We start from the raw sequence: 22792 nt of genomic DNA, 5'->3' as shown, positions 1-22792 counted from the left end.
GCTCCTCACGGGTCCCACAAGGTGGGGCGGATCCCTGGGGGAGCAATAAGCAGATTTCTACCCGGGAAGCTTTCATCCCAAGAGGGAGGAAGGGCGGCAGTTCTACGGGGGAGGCGCTAGGGCCAGTCCCCTCGAGAGGAGGTGCGTTCCAGGCAGGGGCGGGGCCCTCGTAGTGACGTAGGAGAGGAGGTGACAGTTCTGCCCAGGTCTTCCTCTGGCTTCGAGAACTCGGGCTGGAGCAAAGAGAATCCAGGTTGGGGACCGGCCGCCAGATGGCGCTCTTCGGCCAGGCTAGAAGTGCAGCCCCTTGGGAACTGGCGTTGGCGAGGCTCCCGGACCGCCCCCCCCTCAGTTACCCTGCTGTGAAGGGTCACACTGGGGAGAGGCCCTAGTTCTGAAACCTTTTCGTTTAATGCCAATCTCCGCTTTCTCTTTAACTCCTGTATCCTCAGGAGCTCCCAGTCCGCACTGATCTTTTCTTGCCTCGAGTCAAGTAGGTAGGTAGGTCAAGGGTCTAACGTTTGGGAGAAGAAAGGGGTGGAGCGCTCCATTAACCAAGCTCACCCAGGCGCAGAGTTGCAGACAGGCCCAGGAGACCTGACTCGAAGGCCAAAGACTGACACTTTGACATACTAAATGTCTTGCATAAAATCTGGCCCAACTGGAGAGAAGGGCCCTCCCCCTGGGTGTCAGGGGACTTGGACTGTCCCGGGTGGACTTTAGACTGGACCCCTCCAGACTCCAGCTCTCCTGGTTCTTTACACTGGCCGCTAGCCACGTTAGCGGGCCTGACAGTGAGAGACTTGTTCCCATCCCCAGCACTTCCCTGGGGAAGAAGGTGAAGGGGGTCCCTGGTGACTCAGGAAAAGGTGGTGGGAGTGGGGCTTCTCAGGTTTCTTTGGACTTGATCATTATTAAAGAGGAAAAACACGATAGTGGAGACAGAGGGGAACAGAGAGAAATTATTAGAAGCTGGCAGACCGGCAAAGCTAAAGCCAAAGACAGAAAAAAAAGAAAATGTATTTTCCATTTATATTTCTGGGGAAGAGACTTAGTAAAATCTTTTATCTTCCAGATGCTCTATCTCTAAACATGCTGCCATGCAAGTGCCCCTTTTCCTCTTGCTCCCAAACAAAAGCATTTTGACATGTGATCAAGAGTTGTCCCAGGAGAGTTCTGCAGCCCAGACTCAAGGAAGAGTGGGCCTTACCTTCCAGCCTCTCCCTCCTCATTTCATGTCCAGCCTTCCGCAGAGATGCATAGGAGATGCAGCTTAGCTTCTAGTTTCCTCCTTTGGTCTTTTCCCATTACCTGGTATCCTCTGCCTTTAGGTGTCTAGAGCTCTTTCTCTTCTTCCTTCCAAGACTTAAGAATCTGATATCAGGGACTTCCCTGGCAGTCCAGTGGTTAAGACTTTGCGCTTCCACTGCAGGGGGCACGGGTTTGATCCCTTGTCAGGGAACTAAGATCCCGCATGCCGCACGGTGTGGCCAAAAAAATAAAATTAAACAAAAAAATCTGGTTATCAGTCATTTTTACCTTTGCATGATTTTAAATCAATTACCTCTCCTAGGAATATTTACAAATTACAGTTCAGCATCTAACTATGACCTGGGCTTTGTCACAGGTTAAAAAGAGATCCTTGGGACTTCCCTGGTGGCGCAGTGGTTAAGAATCCTCCTGCCAATGCAGGGGACACGGGTTCGAGCCCCGGTCCGGGAAGATCTCACATGCTGCGGAGCAACTAAGCCCGTGTGCCACAACTACTGAGCCTGCGCCCTAGAGCCCATGAGCCACAACTACTGAGCCCGTGTGCGACAACTACTGAAGCCCGCGCGCCTAGAGCCCGTGCTCTGCAGCAAGAGAAGCCACCGCAATGAGAAGCCTGCTCGCCACAACTAGAGAAACCCGCATGCAGCATCGAAGACCCAACGCACCCAAAATAAATAAATAAAATTAAAAAAAAAAAAAGAGATCCTTGAACAGATGGGGATGAAGGAGGAAATGCAGAGCTCATTTTCAGAGTGCCCAGCGATGGACCATATAGGCAGCCATCCGCTCCAGGAATTGAAGGAATGTAATTTTACAAGTAACCTTTCTGTCCCCCAGACACAGTTTGTGTCTGTCTTCCTTCTCCATCACCTTCCCATCCCTTCCGTTCCCCCTCCTTCCCCCCTTCCTTCCTTCCTTCCTTCCTTCCCTCCTTCCTTCCCTCTGTCCTTCCTTCCTTCCTTTCTCACATCTCTGTCCAGTGAATTCTGATGAACAGAAATTCCTCAGTCATCAGAGTTTCCTGTAGATGATAAGATGTAGGAGGGAGGGTGGGCCCTGCCAGGGGTGAGGCTGAACTCAAAAGGGGATAAGCATTGTTGGGAAGGAAGAGAAACAGTGGTTTCTCTTCACTGCTTTATCTGATGGAGCCAAAGTCAGGAAGTCCTTGAGAGAGTAGAGCTGGGACAGAAAAGGGGCCCTTGTTAGATGTGAGCTCACGCATCTGGAGAAATCCCAGGGCAGTTGGCTATTGGAGCAGAGTGAGGATGGGGCGATGATGGAGTTAGGGGAGACTGGATTCCAGCCTGAGCCAACGTGAATGGGTGTGATTTGTGTATGTGTATGTGCATGTGTATGGGAGGGGGGGAGATAAACCCTGAAAATTAGCACTAAGTTGCCCCAGGTAGAGAGACTGAGTTGTATAGTGGACACCAGATCAGAGTGAGATTGAAAAATGACTCAGGAACATGTTTTTAAAAACCAGCTTTTCAATTTGTTTTATATTCACATCCATTCAACAAATATTTATTGAATGCCTACTGTGTCAGGCACTGTTCCTGGCTCTGGAGCTATAGTGATACACAGAGAGAAAAATAAAGCAGGTTGGAAGTTGGGTAGAGGAACAGGCAAGCAGCTGGGAGGTGGTGGTTGCTTTTAGGGTGACTAGGGATGGCCTCATTGATGAGGTGACTCTTAAGCCGACTGGGGTTAAGACATTCTGGGCAGAGGAAAAAGCAAGTGCAAAGGCCCTGAGGCAGAAGTATGCTTAGTGTGTTCACGGAACAAAGAAGCCAATGTGCCTAGACTGATGTGAATGAAAGGAAGAGCAGTAGTGAGAAACAAGGCACAGAGCAAGAAGGAAGCCAGATCCCGTGGGACTTTGTAAGACCTACAAAGGACCACTCTGGCTGTTGTACGGAGAATAGACCATTGGGGGGGGCCACAGCAGAAACAGAAGGACCTAGCATGCTGTAGCCATAATCCAGATGGCTTAGAGTAGGTTAGAAACAGTGGAGGCGAGAAATGGTCAGATTCTAGGTATGTTTTGAAGACGGAGTTAACAATTTGCTGATGGTTGGCTGCAGTACAAGGGAGAAGAGTCGAGAATGCCTCCAGGGGGAGTTCCCTGGTGGTCCAGTGGTTAGGATTTGGCACCTTTACTGCTGTGGCCCTGGGTTCAATCCCTGGTCGGGGAACTAAGATCTCCGCAAGCCGCAAGGCATGGCCGGAAAAGAAAAAAAAAAAAAAAGAATGACCCCAGGGTTTTTTGACCTGGGCAACTGAATGAGAAATAAATGACCATTCTGCTTGCCACACTGTACTGTGTGCATATAGGATTAGCTTGAGAACATATGGAAATTGTGTCTGGCTGAAATTGTGATCCTAACCCCATGCTTACACAGGATAACTGAGTGGACAGTCTTCCCTTTAGAAGCTAGCCACCCAAAGCAGGAGGAGGACAACAGGAATACGTGAATCCCATGCCTAGTTCGACCGTAAGATATTAGATGTTTGACCACCTTGGGCAGGTATGCTAATGTTAACGGTTGGCATTAGCAGTGGAGTTTTAAGTCCTAAGAACTTCCTGTCATCTGTTGATCATTTCAAGAAGGCATCCCCAAGGAGGCAGCGTGATGTCTCGTGATTAACGCGGGCTTTAAGGATTGAAGTTTGTGCTACCTGTGTGGTAGTTCCTGTCAGTAAACATTTATGGAGCTCCTACTATACGCCAGGCACAGTGCAAGGTGCTGGAGATGAAAAGACAAGTAAGACATGGTGGTCTCTGCCCAACAGGGTTCACAGTCCGGTGACGGTGGCCGACATGGAATCCATGATAATCCTGGGATGAAGACCGCCATAGGAAGATGTATATTAAAAGGGCGAAAGTGGTTCAGAAGGGGGAGTGAGTGGCTCGGGGGGTGGGGCAGGGCAGCCAGGAGAGCATTTCAAGCGGAAGGTGAGATCAATGCAAAGGCACAGAGGTAGGCCCCACTGGGGAGGAACTACGAGGAGTAAAAAAAATGCTGCAGCAAAACTTTTGAGGGAAACTTGGTGAGAGCTAAGGCTACAGAGGTTAAAAGGGACCAGACCTTGAAGGGCTGGGTTTGCTTCTGGACTTTATCCTATAGGCCTGCGGAAGCTATCAGAAGGTTTTATGGAGGGAGATGACAACAGTCTATTTGTATCTTAGGTAGAAAGGCAGTTTATGCATTTCAGCAAACATTTTTGAGCTTCTACAATATGCCAGGTACAGCGGTAGGTGCTGAAGATACAACGACTCTTAAATCATGATTGAAAACCCAAATTAATTAAGCTTAAAGTCAGTGAGTGATGTTGACCCTTGGAGCAGGGGCAGGACTGGGCTTGGAGAGAAGAGGAGGTGCTCAAGGAACCTTTAGAAAGTGAAATGTGAAGGATCTAGGGAAGGAAGGAAGAGGCGGCATCTCGGATGACCCCTTGGCATGAATGAATGGGTGGGGGACAGGATCTTTAACTGAAATAGAAAAACGGGGGAGTTGCAGTTGGAAGGCATGGGGTTGAGGCGCTGTGGAGGATCCAGGGAGAGAAGACAGAAGGGAATTGGAGTCATGACTCGCACTCAGGAGAGAAGCCGGCGCTGGAGATACGGGTTTGAGAGTCATCAGGGCTTGAGGTGTGCGTTGGCAGTGGGACTTGCACCAGTGGAGGTGCATGATGGAGTCGCTTAGGGAGACTGAGTGAGAACAGGACCCCTGAGACCGGAGCCACCTGCATGGGTTCAGTTCGCACCGTTGACTGAATAACCTCCTCCTGGTTATTAAGTCCTCCCTCAGCCTTTTACCTTCTGGGCAAAATAAGCCTCTAGCTGTCACTCCTGGTCCCATCTCCCCTAGCCTTTTCACGTTCACGTTCCTCTACTCTGGGTCAGCCACATCGTCTGTTTCATCTGTGAAAATGTGGAAATCCTGAGCAATCATGCACCTGTGGTAAAGTACATGACAACAGTGGCCCAGGTGACCTTCCAACATGGCAGCCAGAATTGCTTTTGACTTTCCATGTACAGAACACTGGGGATGGAGACAAGAAACGAGATAGAAAAAGAAAAGGCAGTTTAGGGCCAAGGTCTGAAGTGGTGCTGTCCAATATGGTAGCCACTAGGGCTATTTAAATTGAATTAAAATTGGAAATTCCCTGGCAGTCCAGTGGTTAGGACTCAGCGTTCTCACTGCTGTGGCCCGGGTTCAATCCCTGGTCAGGGAACTAAGATCCCACAGGCTGTGCAGCATGACAGAAAAATAAAATAAAATAAAATAAAAAAGAATGAGGTAGACTTCTATTTAAAATAAATAAATAAGGGACTTCCCTGGTGGCACAGTGGTTAAGAATCCACCTGCCAATGCAGGGGACACGGGCTCGATCCCTGGTCCTGGAAGATCCCACATGCCGCGAGCTACTGAGCCCATGCGCCACAACTACTGAAGCCCGCGCGCCTAGAGCCCATGCTCTACAACAAGAGAAGCCACCGCAATGAGAAGCTCACGCACCGTAAGGAAGAGTAGCCCATGCCCAGCAACGAAGACCCAACGCAGGCAAAAAATAAATAAATAAATTTAATTAAAATTAAAGTAAAAAACGCAGTTCCTCAGTTGCACTAGCCGCATTTCAAGTATTCAGTAACTACACGTGGCTTGTGGCCACTGTATTGGAAACTGCAGATATAGAACATTCCCGTCATCACAGAAAATTTTATTGGACGGAGTCCAGCCTAACTAAATCTAGGAATCCATCTCCTCTCAACTCTCTACTCTCTTGAGTTTTGAAAAGATTTTTTTTTTTAAGCAAAGGAAAAATGAGGAATAGCAACGAGGTCATTGGGAGCGGAATGGGATGAAGAGTATAGTGAGGAGTGGAGAGGCCCAACTTTCAGGTTTCTATCCTCCCATCCTTGAATGATAGCTAACAATGCCTTCCTCAGCACTTAACCTATCAGATAAAGAGGCAAACTGAAAAAACCCAGGAAGCTGGAGAGGGGGAAAAATTCACTTAAGAATGAGATGGAAATAGTTATAGAGTTGAACACCTTCTACAGAGTAGTGAGGGAATTGCTGGGATGTCCGAAGCCATAGTTTCCACGGGGGCTCGGGCCTCCCCTATTCTCACCTGGCCTTCCTTTTCCCACCTCCAGAAAATGTGTAAGAAGGCACAGGTTTCCCCATTCAACCAGTGGAAAATTCTCCGTTGAATTGTGGACTAAAAGAACTCTAGGAATAGGCAAAATTCCACAAGGCCTCAGAAATCATTCTTTGGAAAGTAGTAAACACAGGCTGGCATCATTTAACAGTCTTGGCCCCAGAGGCCCAGAGACCAACCCCAAGGAATAGGGGGTGGGCTTTCAGCATCCCACTCATTCCAAATTCTTCCTAAGTGTGTAGCTTTCTTCTTAGGAAGCCAAGACTTCAGGAGACATGTGTTGTCCAACCAGAGAGCGAGGGCTAAGGGGTGCTTCTCCCATGCAGGAAGGAATTAGATCCAGGCCTCCTGCTTCCTACTTTTTCCTTTGGTCCCTGCGGACCCTAGAGTCCAAACTCTTAGATTCTCAAGGCTCTCCCTTGGGCCTTGGGGCAGGATTCCCATTCTCTGCCTCTCCATCTCCCTGGAATTTTCCACTGCAGCTGCCTCCGCTCCCAGACACCCCTCCCTGGGCAAAATTCCCGGCTCCCTCCGCCTCCCCTTCCCTAATCACACCTCATTCCCACCCCCGGCCCTCAGGCCCAGCCCACAGTCCAACCCACAGCCCACACTAACCCCGGTGGTCCCAGTTAGGGAAATGGGAAGCCAGACCCTTATAAAAGGGTGAGAGGGAGGGTCCCAGGCTCTCTCCAGGGCGGGGATAAAGGACAGTGGAGGGGCTGGTCCCCTGTGGGGCTGGAGTGGGGGGAGTGGCCCTCCTCAAATCCCCATATAAGGCAGGGCAAGCAGTTAGGCTCCTGGATTGGCTAATTCAAATGAGCATTCCACCTGGCAACAGAGTTTCTATTGGCTCTCAGGAAAAATAGGAGGAAGGTGGATGGAGGTTGTTGGTGGCGGTGATTGGAGGGGGGGAGGGGAGTGGAGATGACCGGAGTGGGGGGCGGTTACCAGGGCAACAGGGTAAGAGCCCAGCAGGGTGTCCGAGACAGCAGGCGGGGCTGCTAGGTGGAGAAGGGGGGAAGAGGAAAGGAGGGTGGGAGGGAGAGGAAAGAGACTGACGGGGAGGGAGCGAGACTGGGAGACTGGGCGGGGGGGGGGCCGGGAGGAGGGGGGAGAGGGAGATAAATGAAGCAAGAGAGTAGAGAGATGGAGAGGGTCAGAGATCGCTAAAGACATCAGCGAGTATGTCAAGAGAAACAGAGACAGAGATGGAAAGATCTCAGAGAAAGATGGACAGAAGTCGGCAAGGAGAAACCTGGGTGGGGCTCCAAGATTTTTGAGGAGACAGAGACTGAGAAACTGATAGAAGAGTCGAAAGAGCAATTAGGAGGTGTGGACACCAAGGGACCAAAAGATGGGGTACTTAAGCACTCAAAGACTAAATGGTGATGATTGGTCAGTTATGTCTTTTTTTATTAAGAAAATGAAAATGATAAAAAGATGAAGACTAATGATAGACAAATACAGGAGTGCACATACACCAAAGATATCTTTTTCCAAACCCTAGCCTTCCATTCCATCCACCTTCCTGACCTTTGCTACACACCCCAGGCCTCCTGTCCCCTCCTGAAACCCCAAGCTTCTCAAAATGACCCAAAGATACCGAGACTGAGGGAGAGGAGCTGAGGGTGTGTGGAACAGTGTGGGCTGGAACCCCCTGCAAAAGAAGCAGATATCATCCAGAAAGGCTGGGGAAGATGGCAGCAGAGGAATGAGAAAGACCAAGAGAGGGAAAATGTGGGAAATAAGGACATGAAGAGGAGTTGAGGAAAATCAGCTAAGGATGTAGGGCCGGGTGACAGACTCAGATGAGACAAGAACAGTGTTGTCTGGAGAGAGAGGGAAGGCAGAGATGGAAGGTAGAAGAGGGCAAGTGAGAAGTGGAGAAGGGGCAACAGAAGAAGAGAGATGTGAGACAGAAATGGATGAGGAGGGATGAAGATAGGACCAGGCAAAGAAAAGTGAGGTGGGATGGGCAAAGAAGAAAGGTCGAAGATGGAAAAGGGGAAAGGAGATTGGAGGGCCTCTGACTCCCCTCAGATCACAAGCGAGAACCCGGAAGGGAGGAACCCAGCAGGGGTCACAAAAGTCAGCCTAGGGCAGGATGGAGGGTGGGCGGCCCTTTCTGCTCTCTCAACCCCTCCCAAGGCCACCCAGGGAACGCAGATGCTGCAGGAGAGGGGAAATCCAGCGAGATGTGGAAGTAGCTCCAGCCCTCTTCCTCCTCTTTAAAGCTTTTGGTTTCTCAAATACCTGCCCGGCCTTTCCATCTGCTTCCCCCCACCCCACCCCTTGGCAAAAATTTCGAGGCTATTGGTGGGGTGTCTGTAGGATCCAGGCCATCCCTCCAGCCCTCCCCCAAAAGACACACTCCACATTCGCCGGCAGTAGGTCGGGACTCGGAGAGGTCCCTCCCCGCAGGAGCCCCACCCCTTCCCACCTCCTCGCCCCACTCCTTTCGCCGCGACCGTAGTCTCTCCATTTCCCCCTCCTGGTGTAGTCCTCCCTCCCGCCTCTCGCGCGCTCCCTCCCCTCGCTTTCATCCTCCTATCCCCACCTCTCCAACCTCCGCTTTCATCCTCCTCCCCTCTCCTCTCCTCCCCGCTCCCGCCTGCCCCACCCCTGGGAAGCCCCTCCCGTCGGGCAGCGCCGCTTTATAAGCGGGTTCCCTGGCCGGGGGCGGCAGCGGCTGGTCGGCGGCAGCTCTGCGGGTGCGGGGGCGGCGAGCCGAGGACCGAGCGACCGCGGCCGGAGCGCGCCGGCCACCGCCCGCACCGCCCTTCCGCCCGCCCTCCGGACGGCCGCAGCCCTGCGGGTCTCCGCTCCAGACCCACCCCCGCCCCACCCCGCGCGCCTCTGCCGCCTCTTCCTGAGCCCCAGCTTGCCGAGCGGCCGCCGCTGCCGCTGTCGCCGCCGCCGCCGCCACCGCGCCAGGTTCCGGCCGCGGCCACCCTCCGCCGTCCAGGGCCCTTCCGTCCCGGCCCCGGGACCCCGACTCCCCGCCAGCCCCGGCCCCGGCCCCGGCACCATGTCGGAGAAGAGCGTGGAGGCAGCGGCCGAGTTGAGCGCCAAGGTACGGGCGGGGCCGGCGGCGGCCCGGCCCCCGCACGCCCCCCGGGCTCCGCGCAGTCGTGCGCCCCAGGCCGCCCCCGACGGCCCCAAGCTGCTGCCCGGGTGCGGGGTCCCGGCGGACCCCGCTCCGCCCTCCCCCCGCGCCCCAGCCTGGCGCTGCCTGCCCCGCTTCGCGCGGCTCGCTCCAGCGCCCTCTAGCTTCCCGAGCGCCGTGCGCCCGGCTCCCGGCCTGGCCGCTCCGGCCCCGCGCCGTCCCCACCCCTCTCCGGCCCCGGCTCGCGCGCCTCCACCCCGGCCGGTGACCGTCGGAGCTCTGCGCGTCTCATCTACCCTGCCCCCTCCCCCGCGCCCCTCTCCGGCGCCCCGTCCCCTGTCTTCCCTTCCAGTCTGACCTCACCTTTCCTCCGCTAAGCGGTTTGAGAGCCTCCGGTGTAAACAGGACTCTCCTGGGAGGCTGCTCCTCTCGGCCCCTCCCCTCGAGGCCCGACAGTCTCTTGCTTCTCTCCTCCGACAGCTACTGCCTCTATTTTCTCCTTCCCTCCTTTCCTTCCATCCTTCGTCCACTGGCCTTCAGCTCTCTTAGTCTCCATAGCCCTCCTCCAGCGTCTCCCCCCACGCTTAAAGAATCTTGAATTCCTAAAAACCAGAAGGGGGCCGGGAACAGCCTTCGAAAAAGCTGGGGCCCAGCATTGCATGGTATTGCATCGCGCTGCCCTTGCTCCCGTCAGCTCCCTCCCTGGCCCCATCCCTTCGGCCTTGCCTCTCTTCCAGCCTTTCTCTAATTTCCCTAGGGAACCTGCTGAGTGTCGCTTGGGGAAATTAATTCGGCCAGGGTTTGGGGGCTGGGAGCCCGACCTTGGGTGGGGGGTGGTTGCTGAGGAGGTCACAGAGGTCTCCTGGAGGCCGGTGAAGTGAAAGGAGGAACCAATGGGATTCGAGGCAGTGGGAGACAGGGGCTCCGTGTGAGCTCTGACAAGGTGTGCTGAGCGGCCCTCCGGTGGGCTGTGCGGTGGCATGTGACTTCCCTGAGTAGGTGTCTTTGTATGTCTGAAATCCAGCGAGTGTGTGGGAACTGCCCGTGTCAGTTACATGTGTGCGTGTGGAGACGTAGCTGTTCTGGAACCGTGTTGCTGCTTTGTGAGTGCCGAGTGCCTCCACTGTGCTCTTGTGCTGTCTCAAGAGTGTGTGTGCCAGAATGCCCAAACACCGGGCCGTGTGTCCCCGGATCGCGTGGGTGCCCCTCTGTAGCCGTGTGTGTGAATCAGTGTCAGCCCGTGTCAGTGTGTGTGCCCGTGTTGAGCAAATGAGGCCAGAGAGCAGCCTAGCACAAGACCTAGGTCACATACCCTCCTGGAAAAGGGATCACGGAAGGACAGTGACCAGGAGGACAGGACCAGATAGGGGAGGAGAGGGCCCGGCCCCTTGGACTTTGGCCTCTGGTAGACTCCCTCCCTCCCTGGCACTCACTCTCCTTCCCTCCATCAGCCCCGATGAGAAACTCAGGCCAGGGCCGTGCAGACCTGGCGCTGGGGCCCCCAGAGAGAAGCTGACGATCCCCTGGCTCTCCAGGCCCAGGATGTAGGGGAAAGCCCACCAGGTAGTAGAAATGCCATGCCGACCATGTGGCAGAGAAATGAGGACAGCGAAGTGGCATGAAGAAACCTAGCTGGAGTGAGAGGGGCAAGCGTTGTGCACTCCCCATAAAGGGAGAAGGGAATTGAGCGTCTCTCCAGGCCAACCACCCAGCACCAAACCTCTCTCCTGTCCCAACCCTGTTCCAGAAAGGACACACCTTCCCAGGGTGATCTACTCACCCAGAAAACTTCCATCCCCGTGGAATCGGATACACAGAGTTGCACACCAACACCAGATCCGATCCGATCACACAGAGACACCACAGTGCCTGCCAAGGGGTGGGGTAGAGAGAGGACTGGAATCTCAATTGGAAGGGCCGGTGTGGTGTCCCGAGAGAGGGGACTCTTGTGAGCACCTCCCTGGGCCACATCACATCAGGACAAGACATCAAAGGTGTGCCTGCTGGGGTCTTGGGAAGGAGAGGGGCCGTGTGGCGGGAGGGGACTCTGCACAGGGGCCTTCCCTCTACTTTCCCATCCCGCCCACACAGACCTTGTCTGTCTCTTCGTCTACGTCTACCAGGTCCCAGAGTGTTTCCCTTCCACGTTTCCCTTATCCTGCTTCCCCTACATCCCCGCTGGCAACGGTGACTCCTACCCTTCTGCCACACCAGTGCACACGCCACACCAGTGCACACACCACACCAGTGCACACGCCACACCAGGGCCCACACCGTGCTGGTGCACGCACCATGGGTGGTCGGGAGGAGGAAACCACCTGCACTGTCTCGGGGCAGGAGTGGGCAGGTGCTAAGGGGCCCTTCCTATTCCTGTAGCCTTGGGCCAGGTACGAGCCTGAGGATTAGGGGGGCACAAAGGCAGAAACAAAGGCTTTCGCAGCTGAGAGGGAAGCTGGGAGGGATGCCCAGGAGAGAGTACTCAGGAAAAGGCCCCAGAGGTAGACAAAAGGCAGAGCAGGGCCGGCAGAGGGAGGGGGCAGGCGAAGGAGGGACCTCCAGAGGGGGTGGGGCGTCAGGGCTGCGAGCAGATGGAGGGGATTTGCTTTGCTGAGCTGAACTCTTCAGCCGGTGAGGTTGGGCAGAACTTGGTGGGGGTGATGAGCGCTTACCTTGGCTGCCTCTTCCCGGGCTTGGTCACTTTTCTCCTCCCTCGAGTCTTGGGGAAGGTGTCTGGTCTCAGCCCCTCTGTGGCTGTGAGGACCCTGGGACCTCTGTTCAGTCTCTAAGCCGCACTGCCCACTTTCTCCATCTCCCACTCCTCTAAAGTCACTGCAGAGGGAGAACCGGGCCTGGAGGGACTTAAGGGCTGCAGATCGTTTGTGGTGAGAGGAAGGTGACCTCTCTCTTGCAGGACCTAAAGGAGAAGAAAGAGAAGGTGGAGGAGAAGGCAAGCCGGAAAGAGCGAAAGAAAGAAGTGGTGGAGGTGCGGAGGGGTCACCTGCCCACCGTGCCCCCAGCTCCCTTCCTGGGGGCCCCGCCTTTCCCTGACCCCTCCCATCCTCTCCGCCCTGCCCTCTGGCCCCTTACCCTTGGCGGTGACGGTGGGTGGAGGCACAGGGCCACCCTGACACCTCCCTCTCCCGGTCCGCAGGAGGAGGAGAACGGAGCTGAGGAGGAAGAAGAAACTGCCGAGGATGGCGAGGAGGAAGATGAAGGAGACGAGGAAGGTGGGGAGGGGCAGGGAAGGCTGGGCTCAAAGGAACCGTCAGGGTGGGTTTGAAGAGCTGAAGCAGGGCTGAGGGCCGCCACAGGGGGTCTCTGCTGGAGCTTCCAGCCCTTCCCCAATGACCCATTTCTGGCTCCTCAGATGAGGAAGAAGAAGAAGATGAGGACGAAGGGCCCGCGCTGAAGAGAGCTGCTGAAGAGGAGGTTTGGGCTGGGTTGTGGGCTGAGGGGCTGTCAGGGATGCAGCAGGGCCGGGAGCCCTTTGGATTTGGACCTAGATCCCGGTGGTGCAGGGCGGGGGCTGGAGCAGCACAGAGGGCGGTCCCTCTCCCAGGCGACAGCTACCCCAGCTCTTTCCCTCTCCACAGGATGAAGCGGATCCCAAGCGGCAGAAGACAGAAAATGGGGCGTCGGCATGAGCCCCCTGCCAGTGGGCTGGGGGTGGGAGGCCCCTCGGGGGCCTGGAGGTGAGGGTAGGGACAGCCGAGCACAGCCGCTCTTCACCTGGCTCCCTGCTCTGGGCCCCGCGCCAGAGCTGCCGCCCTCTCTCTCCCCAGCCTTCTCATGCCGCCCCTCCACACACTGCCCCCTCCATCCTCACTGCCATCTTCCACCTCCTGACCTGCTCCATCTGAGCTCCCCAGCTGGTCCCCGGTGGCCCCCTCCCTCTCCCTCCTCTCTTCCTCCATCCCCGCAGCCAACCCCGCCCTCCTCTGGGAGCCTCTCCTTCCTAACCTCTGCATCCCAGCCTCACGTCCTGCCCATCCCTACCCTGCCTGATCCCTGGGTCTCCCTCAGATCCCCTTCTCTCAGACAGCGCCAGGCCGGGGTGGGAACAGGGTTGGGGCCGAGCCCCACAGCTGCCCCCCTCCCCTCCCCTTTTTGTATAATTTAATAAAGAAACGGTCGCGCTTCTGTTTTTAACCTGTCTCCTGCTTTCCCGGGCAGAGCGAGGAGGGTGGCCGATGGCACATTCTATCTGGACCCCTCCCCTCTATAAAAAAATCAGCGGCACCCTCCTACCACCCACCCCGCGAGAAGACAAGAGCAGCTACGCTCCGGGTGGACGGGGGGACGCGGTGTCTTTGAGAGCTGACTCGCGTCCTGGTTTTGGATTCTTGGGGATGCTCCTCCCAGCCATACACACACCCTTCCCTGCTAACCCACACCAGGCTAGACACTACTGAGCCCAGTGGAAAGCTACCAGCCCTATTGTGCTGAACCAGGCAAAGAAACAGCCTCAGAAACAGGAAGTCCCGCCCCTGAAGTGGGAGAGGGCAGGAGACCTGGGTCTCAGCCTCTTTGGATGGAGTGAGAGTTGCCTGGCACTGAGCAGTGAACTCCTGGTCAAGCAGGGAGAACTCCAGGACCTCTTGGGGTTCCAGGCCTGCTGCAAGTTCTGGCTCCGCAGGCTGGGTGGCGGGGGGAGCAGGGGTTCCCCCCTGGCCTTCTCAGGCTTCCTTCCTTAGTTCTGCCTCAGTTTTTCCTGAGGGAAGATCCCTGCTGCAAGATTTCTGCATTTTTCCGTATCACCCTTGCCCTCTCTTAGTTCAGAGCCTCTGGATTGGGAGAGCCTGCTGATTACACAGAGGCCTGAGCTGTAGAGGGGTGTGTGTGATTCATTGATACCATTCATCCCCAAAGATGAGAAGACACCTGTAACTCACCTGGGGTCAGGATCACACACACAGACACATATACAGCTTTTGTCTTCACACTCCCTACCTGACCTTAAATCTCTGAGCCTGCCTCAGTTTCCTCATGTGTACAATGGGGGATAATATTAGATTTCATGAGTTACTGTACACAAAGTGCCCACTACAATGCCCAGCACATAATGAAGGCACAATACAGTGTAGCTATTCTTTTCCCTGTGTGTGGGGTGCCCTTCAGACCTACCATCTTTTAGGGTACAGTAGAGCTTCTAGGAGTCATTGGATGGGTGGGGAGACAGGTAGATGAAGGTAATGAAGTTCTGGGAAGGTAAGGGAATAAGGGAGGGGATGAGTACCAAGGAAAGGGCTTGCCAAGAAAGTATGACGGGCCTGGGGAGGCAGCTCAGAGATGGGCAAGTGGGTAGTTCAAGGCAGAGAAGGGCAGAAGTTCCTGGGGAAAGAGAACAGTCAAGAGGGTGGGGGAGGAGTGGAGAGGGTGGCGGGGACACCCAGGACTGAGGAAATAAACAAGGGGAGCGCCACCACAGGGGTGGAGGTAATGCTGCTGGGAATCAGCCCCCTCAGACTTTCCACTGCGAAGCGAAACCGTGAGCTCTGGGGTGCTGGGGGGGGGGGGGGCAACGGGGAGGGGAAGTGCAGAAGGTGGAGGGAAGACAGAAGGACAGGGGCCAGGGCCCTGGGAGCAACAGAACGGCCTCTAGCTCAAGACAGCCACCTTACCTCCACTCTGCTCTCTGCCAGCGCCCTGCCCCGTCCCCCGGGACCCCCACCCCACCCTGACTGCACCCTCTGGCTGCCCGATCTGCCGGGCTTTCCTCTAGATACCAGCCCCTGGTCATTGGTTCCTCCCTCTCTCTCCAGGACTCCATTCCTCTTTTTCTAGATTCTCTTTCTCCAACACCCTCTTTGCAGAACCTCTCTTTTGAACATCAGTCCTTCCCCACTTTCTGACCTCTTCCCTTTGGAGGGCTGTGTGGCCCAGGCCTCAGAGGAGATGCGGGAGGCTCGGTTCCCGGCCTGGCTGCTTCTGCAACTGCTGTGGGCAGCTGCAGGTAAGGTGGGGACCACCCTCTGGGAGGGTTGACCTCCAGACCCACAGCAGGGGGTGAGGAGGGATTTCTCGATGACCACACAGATGCCAAGGTCCTTAGATTGGGTGGATTCTTCTAACGCCTTTCTTGGGGCAGTCCTTCAGCCCCCAAAGCCTCTCTTAGGTCTCCCCCTTGGCAGGGAAGGGGCAGAAACCCAAGGTCTCCCTCAGCCCTGTTTCTCCCTCAGAAAACACTGAGGCTCCTTCTCTGCTCTGAAGTCTCTTGGCTCATGGCCCCTCCCCTTGGCCTCTCTTTTCCTCCCCAGTGGAGGCTCCAGACCCTGGGGCAGAGGTCCCGGTGGTGTGGGCCCAGGAGGGGGCTCCTGCCCAGCTCCCCTGCAGCCCCACAATCCCCCTCCAGGATCTCAGCCTTCTGCGAACAAGACAAGTCACTTGGCAGCATCTACCAGACAGGTATGCACCCCAAACTGCAGCAACAAGACCCCCAGATCCAGCAGTAAAGGCATCCAGACTTCCAGTCCCAGGCCCACGCCAGCCCTCTGTGTTCTCCCCGGAGCTGTCAGTCCCTCAGAAGCCAGTGGCTCAGCCTCCCCTGCCGCGCAGCCCCCACCCCTGCCCTTCCTCCGCAGCCTGCCCCCCTCACACCTGCATCCCCCAGCACGCCTGCCTCTCTCCGGTGGTGGATGGTGCTGGCCAACCGGAGCGGGGAACGGGACGGTTAGCAGTCCAGACATCTTCCCTTTGGGTGGGCTTCCTCATCCTCAAAGTGTGGTTGGACGGCCTCTTCCCCGGGGTTTCTTCCCCTCGGATTTCTCAGTGCCATCTCTCTCCTGCCCAGTGAGCCCGCAGCGCTCTCCCCCCGGGGCCCGGGGCCCCGCCGCTACACGGTGCTGAGGCTGGCTCCCGGAGGCCTGCGCGTCGGGAGGCCGCCCCTGCAGCCCCGCGTGCAGCTGGATGAGCGCGGCCTCCAGCGCGGGGACTTCTCGCTGTGGCTGCGCCCGGCCCGACGCGCCGACGCCGGCGAGTACCACGCCGCTGTGCGCCTCGGGGACCGCGCTCTCGCCTGCCGCCTCCGTCTGCGCGTGGGCCAGGCGGCGGGTAGGTGTGGGGTGGGGGGACGGGGTGGGGAGAAGCGGGGCTAGGAGGAGGGCGCCCCATATCCCGCCGCCCCGGAGGCAGGAAGGGCTGGGCAGAGGCTGGCTGTGCTTCTAAGGATGCGCCCCAGGCCCTGATGGAGAGCCCCGAGGGGCGGAAGGGGCCGGCGAGCCTGCCTGCGGGGTGGAAGGTGCCCCCGGAGAAGCACGTGTGTCGGGGGAGGGCCCGGTAGAGAGATCGTATCACCCCTTGAGCTCTCCTTCCCCGACCCACAGCGGGAGTGCCAGGGTGGAGGAGGGGAGGCACCCGTTCCAGGGGAGAGTGCGGGGCTGGAGTGACTCCGTTCAGACATCTGTAGTCTGTAGCTCAGGGGGTGGGCTTAGTGGGGATCCTCAAGCAAGGCCTGGAGAAGGGGAAGCGTAGACCAAGCCCAGTGAACTGGAGGCAGGGGGCAGGGGAAGTAGGCAGGGGACTCCTGGGCATGCATTTTAAGCACCTCCAGGGGCCAGGCCCTGGGCTGGTTGGGTGGGAGGAGGGTTGGGAGAGAGAAGACAAAGAGATCTACAGCCAGGTGCCTGTTTCCAGGAGCGTCCAGCTTAGTTGGCCTGATGTGTTGGGAAAGTGGGCCTGATCAACCTTCTCTGTCCTTGCCCAGTGACTGCCAACCCCCTCGGGTCTCTGTGGACCTCCAGTTCCGTCATCTTGAACTGCTCCTTCAGCCGCCCTGATCTCCCAGCCTCTGTGCACTGGTTCCGGGGCCCAGGCAGAGTCCCCGTTCAGGAGTCCCCCCATCACCTCTTAGCCGGAAACTTCCTCTTCCTGCCCCATGTCAGCCCCTTGGACTCTGGGACCTGGGGCTGCACCCTCACCTACAGAGATGGCTTCAATGTCTCCACCACGTACAGCCTCACTGTTCTGGGTAACTCCTCCAGTCTGCCTTCACACTTGACCACAATCCCTTCCTGCCCCCCTGCCTCCCGTCACCTCCCCCGTACTTATGAGCCCCCAAACCAAGCTGACGGCACCTGTGATTGCTCTGGGCCTCGCTGTCCCACTCCTTTCTCTTTCCCTTTGCAGCCTCTCAGCGGCTTCTCCCTTCCAGCGTTTCCCTTGGTCATCCGGCCTCACTTGCCAGCCTTTGGTCCCCTGCTGGCCCACGCGCACTCGGGGGTTCTGAGTATCCTCAGTTCATCCACCTTATTCTGCTCCTTAGCACTCTTCAGAGCTGGACCACCTCCTCCACCCTTCCTCCTCCCTTCCCTGCAGACCTAGCGCTCCAACCCCTTTGTAACTTGGGGCTCCCTTTTCTTTGCAGGCCTGGAGCCCCCAGTCCCTCTGACAGTGTACGCTGGAGCCGGTTCCAGGGTGGAGCTGCCCTGCCGCCTGCCTCCGGGTGTGGAGACCCAGTCTTCCCTCACTGCCACGTGGGCCCCTCCTGGGGGAGGCCCTGACCTCCTGGTGGCTGGAGACCATGGCAACTTTACCCTTCTACTAGAGGCTGTGGGCCAGGCCCAGGCTGGGACCTACACCTGCCGCGTCCACCTGCAGGGGCAGCAGCTCAGTGCCACTGTCACTTTGGCAGTCATCACAGGTCAGCCCCAGGTGGGAAAGGACAGGAAGGGAAGGCTAGCTGGGCAAAGACTGGGCAAGTCCGCCTCATGATGCCAGGCCACTGGGCACAAGTTGCAGGGGGATGCCCCTTGTGGCCTCCTCTTTTCTCGCCCCCATATAACGAACAGAAACTGAAAATCTCCCCTGAGTCACTGGATGAATGTTCCACTCTTCTGTAAGGGACTCCCCTGCTCTGAATTGGGGGGAGGGTCAGAGAAGTTAGAAGGAGAGGTGGCAAAAGTTTGAATGGTTCAAGAGAAGTGGAATATAGTTCAAGAATCCTTGCCCACTTTGGAGCCAGGGCCTGGGTTAAAGTTGCGGGAAGTGGCCTGGACTGGGGAGGAATGAATAAATCCGTCCCTTAGTCAGCAAATATTTACTGAGCGAGGGCTTTTCAAGATAGTATAAAACAAACATAGAAGAAAAAACCAAACAAACTCAGAAAATATGGGTTGATTGTTTGGTAGCTATCACCGCTTGGTTGTGTCTGCCGTACTCACCTATGCCACTAAATAGTAGCACCACACAGTAGGCGCTTAATAATGTATATTGGTTGAATGAATAAATGAACCTACCAACAACACATCTCCTGAAGACCAGTGCTGGATTTCCACTTGCTTCCCACGTATCTCTACATAGATATGGTACCCACGCCTGTCTCACTCTCAGCCCCATCTTTTCCTCGCACCCAATCCTCTTGCTAAGTCACCTTCCCGTCAGTAACTCCACTCATGTCCTACTCATCCTCAGCTTCCTCCTTCCCAGTCAGTTAGCACAGCCTACCAATTCTTTCTGTCCAAGGTTTTCTTGAGGGTCCACTGTCTTGAGTCAGTTTTCCAAGCTATCTGCATGACAGCTCAACGGGAGAGAGATTGTTGTCCCTGTTTTACAGAGAAGGAACTTTCCCAAAGTCACAGAGCTGGGAAGTGCCAGACTTGGGGCTAAACTCAGGTGTCTGTGCCAGCAAACCTTCAGGGGCTTGTACACCATGCTCAGCTCCAGGCCATTCATCAATTGTCTCCTCCTGCCCATCCCCACCGCACAGCTTCGAGATGATCTGTCTCTAGATCGGTTGATCTGTTCTCTAGACATTCAGAAATGGGGATAGAATTCATTTGGGGGACACAGATGTGAGCCACAGCATGGAAGCAGGAAAAGTGCAAGGTCTCCGGGGGGCCAACTCACCTGAACGATGGGGGTTCTGAGCGTTTAAGTAGAAAGTCATGGAAACGAATCTGAAATATTTGTCATGTGATCATTCCGGCCAGTTTGAGTTTGAACAGTCCCCCGAAGGCAGTAGGGAGCCTGGAAAGTTTGGGGGCAGCAGAGTGATCTGACCAGAGCTTTGTCTTGATAAGATTAATTTGGCCATGACCCTGATCTCCTCCCCTCAATCTCACCCAATCAGAGCCCAGGTGAGTCAAGGCGATTGAGACTTGGGAGTTGAGCCTATGCTTTCATGTAAGAGGGTCGGGGCCCCAAAAGATCTCTTCCCTCTAATTTTTTCAGTGACTCCCAAATCCCATGGATTACCTGGCAGCCTGAGAAAACTGCTTTGTGAGGTGACTCCAGCGTCCGGACAAGAACACTTTGTGTGGAGCCCCCTGGACGAGCGGTCTCGCAGGACCTCTCCAGGCCCCTGGCTGCTGATGCCGGAGGCCAGGCTCCTTTCTCAGCCCTGGCAGTGCCACCTGTACCAGGGGCAGAGGCTTCTCGGGACCGCGGTATACCTCGCTGAGCTGTCTCGCCCAGGTCCGAGACCCCACAGCGCCATAGCCCCAACTCCAGACCAGTCACCTCCATCCCACTTCCAGACCTCCTCCCCACACCACGCCCCATCCCCGCTCTTTCTCTCCAGCCAGGGAGCTGACCTCCAGCTCTTGTCTAGGCCTGACCCACTTCTGCCAATAATTAGCTGAGTGACCCTGGACAAGTCCCTTAAACTCTCTGGGTCTCATTGTTGGTAACATATGGGGGTATGGCAAGGTGTCCTTCCAGCCATGACCCTATGGCTGTTGCAATCCTGACCTCTCTCCGTAGGTGCCCAACGTTCCGGGAGAGCCCCGGGGGCCCGGAAAACAGGCCACCTCCCTCTCCTCATCCTTGGTATCCTCTTCCTGCTCGTGTTGGTGACTGGAGCCTTTAGCTTTCACCTTTGGAGAAGACGGGTGAGCCGGGAGCCCCCCTCCCCAGTCCTCGGTGTGCTGTCTGGCACCCCTTCCTCAGGTAGATGAGCAAGGTTGACCCCTGAACTTGCCCTCAGAGCCCCCTCTCCATGAGCCTCTGCACTCCAGGGACCCCTTGTACCTGAAGGAACCAAAGGAGGCTCGGAGGGGCTGAGAGAAGGCCTGGGACCATATGGGCAGGGAGGGGCCTGGGAAGGAACAGCTTATTCCCTTTCCCTTCCCCCTCCTCTTTCTCCTACCCTCCGTGTCTGGCTTCCCACAGTGGCGACCAAGAAGATTCTCTGCCTTAGAGCATGGGACTCACCCACCTCAGGCTCAGAGCAAGATAGAGGATCCGGAGCCCGAGCCGGAGCCCGAGCCGGAGCCCGAGCCCGAGCCGCAGCCGCAGCTGAAGCAGCCCTGAGCTGGAGCCGGGCAGCCCTGCATCTCCGCAGTTCAGTGCAAATAAACTCCCCGTCAGCAGCAAGCCTGAGTCTGGCCCCTTCTTGCCGAGGGAAGGTTCTGTCTCTCCCCAGCCTCTGGGGCTCCCTTCTCACACCCTGGCCTTCTGACCTACTTTCCCCAGGCAGTCTTGCATCTTCCCCTTTTCCGTTCCTGGTTTCTTCGTGATTCTCTCTTCCTGGTCTCTCTCTTGCTCTTTCTTTCTCCTGGGGAGTCGTTTTCCTGAAGGTCCGAGCAGCCCTCACCCCTCACCCCTCCAACCCTCTCCTCCGTCCTGCTCACGTTGCTCTGGCTGCCCGCTTTCCTTTCTATTTTGCTCCTCTGGCCCACCCCACATGCGCCATACCTCAGCACGGTCCTTGGCCCTCTGGTGGCAGCGCGCGCGCGCACACACACACACACACACACACTCACACACACACTCAGCCCTGCCGGGTCGAGTCCTCCCGGAGATGGGGTCTCGCAGCCTTTCTGGGTGGCAGCCTCCGCCTCACCCCTACATTCCGCAGCCCTGGGCGACCTGTCTGGTCCCAGTAACGAGAGCACACTGCCCCCCAGTGGTCTCTGTTTGTCACACACCACCGGAGGCCACAGGGCAGGCTGAGGCAGATTAGCAGTGTGGGGACCGGGGACCAGGCAGCTCAGATGCCCCGTGGGCTGGCTCTACCTTTGTGACTGCACTCTCCGTGGTCCGCGCACGAGCGCGCACCCAGCGACTGTCTCCCGCCCTGTACACCCTCAGGACAGATCACCCTGGCCCTGGCAAAGTTATGATCCAAGTCTGACACAGGGGAGTCCTGGGGACAAAGTCCCCCCACGTGGGGAAGAGAACAGACGACCAGACTCTGGCTGCTGCTAGAGCCTCAGGAGTCCAGAACCCTGGCTTCTGATCCTGGCTGTGCTGATGTGACCAGAGCTAGTCTCCTTGAGCCTCAGTTTCCTCATCTATTAAATGGGGCAAGGATGATACTGCACCCAAAGGGGTTGTGCAGATACTGGATAATACAAGGGCTTTGAAACCTGTGATGGTGCTGAGCATCCAGTCGTGAAGGAGGAGAAGACCCACGAGCCTGACTGCCTCCTTGCTCTGTCTGTCTGTCTCTCTAGGAGGGAACATTTCTCTGGGCGGGGTAGACGGTGCTTTAGCAGAGCACACACACACACACACACACACACACTCACACACACACACACACACACACACACACAGAGGGACCCAGCCCTCCGCCTGCAGTGTTTGCAGGGCTCTGGACTTGGGCTGAGGGAGCTGTCACCCTGGAGTGGAGGGAGAACACGTTGCAAGCGGGTGGGAGCTGGTCTACAGGCGCCAAGGGGTGGTGCACAGACACAGGATGTGGCAAAGGCCCTGCCACTGTCCCCCGAGCCTGTGTGCTGTGTGCAGTGACACAGACACAAACCATGAAGCTGAAGACCTGCCCTGTGGAGACACAATGGCCAGAGACTTGGGGACAGAATGGGGAGACGAGCACCTTCGTTCCGTGCAGAGCCCTGGTGGGGAGGGGCCTGAATAATGACCCATTTGAGGCCCTCTGAGGTTCCCAGCCGTAGGACGGTGGTGACCCTTGTCTCGCCACAGGCAGGGACACAGGGGCGCAGAAAGGAGGCTCTGGGGGCTCGCCAGGGACGGTCACACTGTAAGGAGAGGCCTGAAGCCCCTTGGAGCGGCCTTCAAAGCACCATCTCCCCCCTTTGCTGTGGGCTAGGGGCGCTGCCAAGGAGACTCCTCGGCTCTGCCCACAACCTGCTCTCCACGGCCGGCCGTGGTGGAAGCCACCAGGCTTTAATGGAGCAGGGGTTTCCTGGAAAGTTCCGTGGGTGACATTCTTCCTCTCTACGAGGTGACACCCTCTGCCCTTTGGGCTTCTGAGAGGAGTCACTGAGGATTCACAGGCTCTGTGCAGGGACGTCCCCGCGCTCCTGCACAAAGGGGACAGGGAGG

The 22792-nt window shown here is 56.7% G+C and overlaps 2 protein-coding genes and 1 long non-coding RNA gene across 3 annotated transcripts; 2 read left to right on the top strand and 1 right to left on the bottom strand.

Moving 5' to 3' along the window:
* Positions 1-456: 456 nt before the first annotated feature.
* LOC103009466 (uncharacterized) lies at positions 457-12504 on the bottom strand. Its single transcript, XR_009009704.1, has 3 exons — positions 12217-12504; positions 11328-11416; positions 457-1462 (listed from the first exon to the last, which is right to left on the bottom strand). It is a non-coding gene; the product is annotated as an uncharacterized LOC103009466 (long non-coding RNA).
* PTMS (parathymosin) lies at positions 8995-13696 on the top strand. Its single transcript, XM_057556455.1, has 5 exons — positions 8995-9514; positions 12459-12530; positions 12699-12774; positions 12915-12976; positions 13141-13696. Exons 1-5 carry the CDS (start codon positions 9470-9472, stop codon positions 13189-13191), a joined length of 306 nt encoding a protein of 101 aa, XP_057412438.1. The 5' UTR covers positions 8995-9469; the 3' UTR covers positions 13192-13696.
* A 1217-nt stretch (positions 13697-14913) lies between these two features.
* On the top strand, positions 14914-20794 carry LAG3 (lymphocyte activating 3). Its single transcript, XM_057556454.1, has 8 exons — positions 14914-15500; positions 15805-15952; positions 16338-16597; positions 17250-17513; positions 17910-18185; positions 19715-19957; positions 20246-20373; positions 20654-20794. Exons 1-8 carry the CDS (start codon positions 15443-15445, stop codon positions 20792-20794), a joined length of 1518 nt encoding a protein of 505 aa, XP_057412437.1. The 5' UTR covers positions 14914-15442.
* Positions 20795-22792: the final 1998 nt, after the last annotated feature.

Source organism: Balaenoptera acutorostrata, chromosome 11, assembly GCF_949987535.1.
Source record: "Balaenoptera acutorostrata chromosome 11, mBalAcu1.1, whole genome shotgun sequence".
In the NCBI taxonomy this organism is placed as follows: domain Eukaryota; kingdom Metazoa; phylum Chordata; class Mammalia; order Artiodactyla; family Balaenopteridae; genus Balaenoptera; species Balaenoptera acutorostrata.
The sequence above is the reverse complement of the archived record's forward strand: the minus strand, read 5'-3'. Positions and strand labels throughout refer to the sequence as shown.